This window comes from Quercus lobata, chromosome 7 (genome assembly GCF_001633185.2).
Source record: "Quercus lobata isolate SW786 chromosome 7, ValleyOak3.0 Primary Assembly, whole genome shotgun sequence".
Lineage (NCBI taxonomy): Eukaryota > Viridiplantae > Streptophyta > Magnoliopsida > Fagales > Fagaceae > Quercus > Quercus lobata.
In genome coordinates, this window is record NC_044910.1 from 8,983,512 (window position 1) to 8,988,461 (window position 4,950).

The 4,950-nt window shown below is 36.4% G+C and overlaps 1 protein-coding gene across 1 annotated transcript; it reads left to right on the forward strand.

Annotated features, from left to right (window-relative positions):
• The first annotated feature begins 661 nt into the window (after nt 1–661).
• On the forward strand, nt 662–1,840 carry LOC115951518 (F-box/kelch-repeat protein At3g23880-like). The gene has a single exon (XM_031068701.1). It carries the CDS (start codon nt 662–664, stop codon nt 1,838–1,840), a length of 1,179 nt encoding a protein of 392 aa, XP_030924561.1.
• Nucleotides 1,841–4,950: the final 3,110 nt, after the last annotated feature.

Here is a 4,950-nt window from a genome sequence, read left to right on the forward strand (position 1 = left end):
ACTGAGAGAGAGAGGGACGGCGTGATTGAGAGAAGAAATAGGGACGGTGAGAGAGAGAGGGACGGCGCGACTGAGAGAAGAAATAGGGACGGTGAGAGAGAGGGACGGTGTGACTGCTGGGAAGAATCAAAGTGTGGAGGAGCTATAGTGCCCTTGAAATCAAGCTTGGCAATTTCTGTTTCCATAAAAACTGAAATCGTGTTTGCCACTGTCGAGTTCCATTTGGGTTATTTTTTGTTTTTTACCGCATGGAACTCGAGTTTGAGAAACTCGAGTTCTAGATGGTTTTTTATTTTTGTTTTAAATTCCACGTTAAATTAATGTTGGTCGGACCGGGAGTCGGAAAGTTGAATATTGGGCTGGAACTCGAGTTTTCTAAACTCGAGTTCCAAAATCAGTCCAACTTACTAATTAGTTTGACGCGCATACTATTCACCAAAAAAATTTCTAAATTTAGTCTAAATAGCAAATTTTGCCTGTTTTTAAAGAGCCCAAAAAAATTAAATAACCCTCGGTTATGTAATTGAATTCCAATTAGGTTTTGTGTTTCCATTCTTTGCCGCAAGGCAAACCTTAGCGTAAATCAAAATTCAGGAATCCAAATCAGCCTCAGCGTTGAAGATCGGACCTCTCTAATCGTCTTTCATCGATCGAACCACTGATGTCTCAACTACTGTTGTCCCAGCGTCTACCGGACGACCTCGTATATGAGATCCTCACTTTGTTACCAGTGAAATCCTTAATCCGATTTAGATGTGTTTCTAAATCTTGGTACTGCACAATCACCAACCACAATTTCATTATGGCTCAGTTTGACCGATCTAAATCATTATTCAACAACAACAACAACGACAATAACAGTGCTTATATGTTTTTCACCCAAAAAAAACCCAATGTTTATATGTTGAATATAACCTCATTTTACAGAAAAGAATTTTGTACGGCTGTTTACAATAGCGACCGCACATTGACCGAGATTTCTAGATATCAAGCTCCCTGTTGTTTCGGTGTTGCTGGCTGCTGTAGGGGCATGTTCTACTTTGTTCATGAAGCAGAATATAAAGTAGAAAAAGAGAATAACAGAATGTATTTTTGGAATCCAAGCATTAGAAAGTTTAAGAAGGTTCAACTTACTCCCTTGAATATTCATGATGCAGTTGTTTATGGACTTGCGTATCATTATCAAGACAATGACTACAAGATTCTAAGAATTATTTTTGATCCAATTTTTCATCAACGAAACGTAAAGCCAAAGCCAGCTGAGGCTGAGATTTACACATTGAGTACCGATTCTTGGAGAAGGGTTGTAATATCTGTGGAGTCCTCAAGTGGGTCTAAACCCATTGAGTCAGTTCATTATGAACTTAAGGGTCCCCCTTGCTTTGTATTTTTTAATGGAGCCCTACACTGTATAGCATGTTCTCAGGACCACAAATTCATTATGTATTTTGACGTTAATGATGAGAGATTCCGTGAGATATTACTGCTTCAAAATTACGTAGATGGACTTATTTCTCGATATTCACAACATCTGGCAGTGTTCAAGGGATTGCTGGCTTTGATTGTTTTTTATGGAAATAGTAAAATAATCCATATATGGATGATGAAGGAGTATGGTGTGGCAGAGTCTTGGATTAAGAAGAGTGTACCGATGAAAGAAGATTTATGGTTTTTAGGCATCACTGTCAATGGGGAACTTCTGATTCAAAAGTTTAACCCCTTTCGGACGCTTGCATTTCACCCTGCGAGCTTAAATGAGGAAATTCTTGAAATTCCAGATTATAAATGTATGTACACAGATTTTTGGGTGGAGAGCCTACTTTTACTTGATGGGATTTAAATACAAACTTAACAAGTTGGAGATTCTAGCAAGGTAGTCATCTTTTTGAAATTTATATTGACAACTCATTATGCTATAAGAAATTTCTGTTATTTATGTATTTGTGATTAAATGAATCTGGCATTATATCGTGTTTTCTTTTCTTTCTGTTTGTTCTAGGCCTGCAAGTAATTCTTTGAATGTAGAAAGTATATCTTATTAAACAGAATTGGGTTCCTTTGGGGAGTGGGGACTATGGCTACTATTTGTAAGCTGAATTTGTGTGAGAAATGTTGTGCACATTCTAGAACATGGTATGCCAAAATGAAACATACATGTATTGCCAACATAATCTCATTTCATTGGTCATAACTTGATGAGTAATAGTTTTGGAATCAAGTTGACAATTAAGATTTGTATTACCTGTTTAGTGTTGATACTTGTTGGTACCCTTAATTTTGATATTTTCAACACCTTATTTTCATGTATATACCTTTTAAAAAAATAATTAATTGCATCCACTCACATATATGCATCTGTGTCAACCACTGAATTCCAGAAGAGTTTCTACTAAATGCGTTGAAATAAACACTATCAGCTTTCTGCTAACATGTAATTGGTTGGCGCCCCTTAGCTCCTGCATCAAACCTAATAGCCTGTGGGTTGTCCAAATTTACCATTCTTGTCATGTTCTTTTAAATGATAAGCTCCTACTATGCTCCTACAAAAGTTTCACAATCTATTAGTCACTTTATATGACTTAGAAAGCATTTGCAATTTTCACTAGTATCATAGCACCGTCCAAAGGATTATGATGTAGGATCTGAATATTGGAAAATGATTCCTATGAATCACTACATTGGATGGAATTTCCTAATAATGGATTGAACATGTTTGTTTTTTTTTTCTATTGATGTCAATGGTGAAAGATTCCAAGAGACAATGCCTCTTGGCATTTACTTGCTTGGAATCTGTAGAATGATTTGACAATACCATAGAATTCAAGGGATTGCTGGCTTTGGTTAAATTCAGTGAAGCTGAAGATAGAATTACAGGGAGTGTGATATACTGCACATAGGGTGATAAAGAAGTATGATTGCGTTTGGTCTTGGAATTAACAAATGTTACTACCACTACATCAAGTTGCATGGGTTTTTTTTTTTTTTTTTTGGCGGTACTGGCAATGGCAAACTTCTAATTAATAGGCATCCAGGCTCATATTGTGTAAACTCTTAGCATTTATATGAGTTCAATCTTGGTACCACAAATCCTAAAATCATACTGTACTTACACAGAAGGGCTCTCTTTTACAGAGTTTGGCAACTGCAGATTCTTAAATTAGAATAAGAAAACTCAGATGATGGTTCAGTTACAATATATTTTAAGTAAGCTTGGGTAGAATATGTTCAGTTACAATATATGTATAGTTCGAATTTATTATCTTGATTGTTTTCCATTCTTTCTTATTGCTTTGTGATAATATTGCTATTCACATGCTAGAATGTGACTCAAAGTCATGCACAAATAGATTAGCTTAAGCTCTTTGGCTACAGCCTGAATATTAGGAAGACAAAAAATAAAAAATAAAATAAAAGCACGGTTGTTTCAAAAAGAAAAGAAAAATATAAGGTGTACCCTATAGAGATCCTCTTCTAGCTCCTTAAAATAGGTAGCAATTGTTGGATTGCGGAAAAATTGTTACATAAATGATCAGTTCAAAAAGTTTCAGCCACCTTTTTCAAAACGTGCTAGGTAACAAATTTTGATTGAAGCTATTTATTCTTCGTGGATGATTTGGTATTGTTTGCCAAAGCCTGTAGGAAAAATTGTCTAGATCTAAAAGCAGTCTTGGATGTGTCCTTTCAACGAGAACCCTTGATTCCTTGGATAGAACTTTAAGAATTTCTATGGGGATCAACTGAGGAGAAACTCAAGTTACATCTTGTCTGTTAGAAAAAAATCACAAGGCCTAAGAATGAAGGGGTTTAGGCCTCCAAGCTGATAAACCCAAAAATTTAGCCTTGTTATCTAAGTTAAAATTGGAGACTAAAGGTTCAAAAGGATAAAATTTGGGCCATGGTTCTTACTTCTCAGTAGTAATTATAGGAACCCCCAATCTACCTTGTTCTAGAACATGGACTGCCATAAAGAAGGATTAAAGTGTATTCGTTAAGGGAACTAAATGGATGGTTGGATCTAGTTTGATAAATGGCTTGTTGACGGGGCATTACGGAGCATGATTGCTGGACTTCTATCTCCTGGAGAGGGAAAAATTGCGGATCAAGGAGGTGGCATCTGAAGGCCTTTGGAATTTTAATATTTGCTTAATTGTCGTCCCTATAGACCTGGTGCTCCCTATTAATTTTTTTGAATATGATCTTTGTAGTTGATTTGGAGGAACTCTTGTTGCTCTGCTTTATGTCAGGGGTCTCTCTTCTCTTGGAATGTATTCTTTTGTTTAGCAATTTGAAGTCTCAAGATCCATAGATACAGAGTGATCTTTAAACTTGCCCCTAAAAACAATGATTTAGTTAGTGAAGTGAAATACTTGGCCGTTGAGTGTTTCTTTTGTGTTGGTCATTCAGTCAACTCACAAGCGTAAGACAAAGCACTCGGTCAGAAATAGATTGAATATTCCTGAGTCCAATTGGCTAATTGACATAAACTCAATATGGCTGCCTGGCTGGCTCTTCCTTGGGCAACTTGGGTGTGGCAAGTGGTGGTGATATCTTAGACCATGGAGGACTATAGATTATAGGGTACACACAGGCCATTGTTGTAGCTTCTAGTGTAGATATGGAGTAACGAGCCCTTAGATATGGCCTTAAGATGTCTCTTAACTTAAATTTGTTGGCTAATAGAAGTTGAAATTGATGTTAATGTGGATGTGGAATGGGCTGGTGGGCATCCTTCTAGTAATATTTCTCTGAAAATCTCTCATTGCTGCAGGTGAAGATTAATCATTGCTTCAAAGAAGCTAACTAGTGTGTTGACGCCTTGGCTAGGAAAAAGGGTTGGCACGCAGCTAGAGTTTATTTTGCTTTACTATCCCAACTTGGGTTTGTATTACGAGAGGTTTTGTTCTAAATATGGTTGAAATAATTAAAATTATGGAAATCTTTTATTATATA

Bases quoted from the DNA above. Each gene is read 5' to 3' on its own strand.
- LOC115951518 (XM_031068701.1), top strand. From the start codon at position 662: ATGTCTCAACTACTGTTGTCCCAGCGTCTACCGGACGACCTCGTATAT.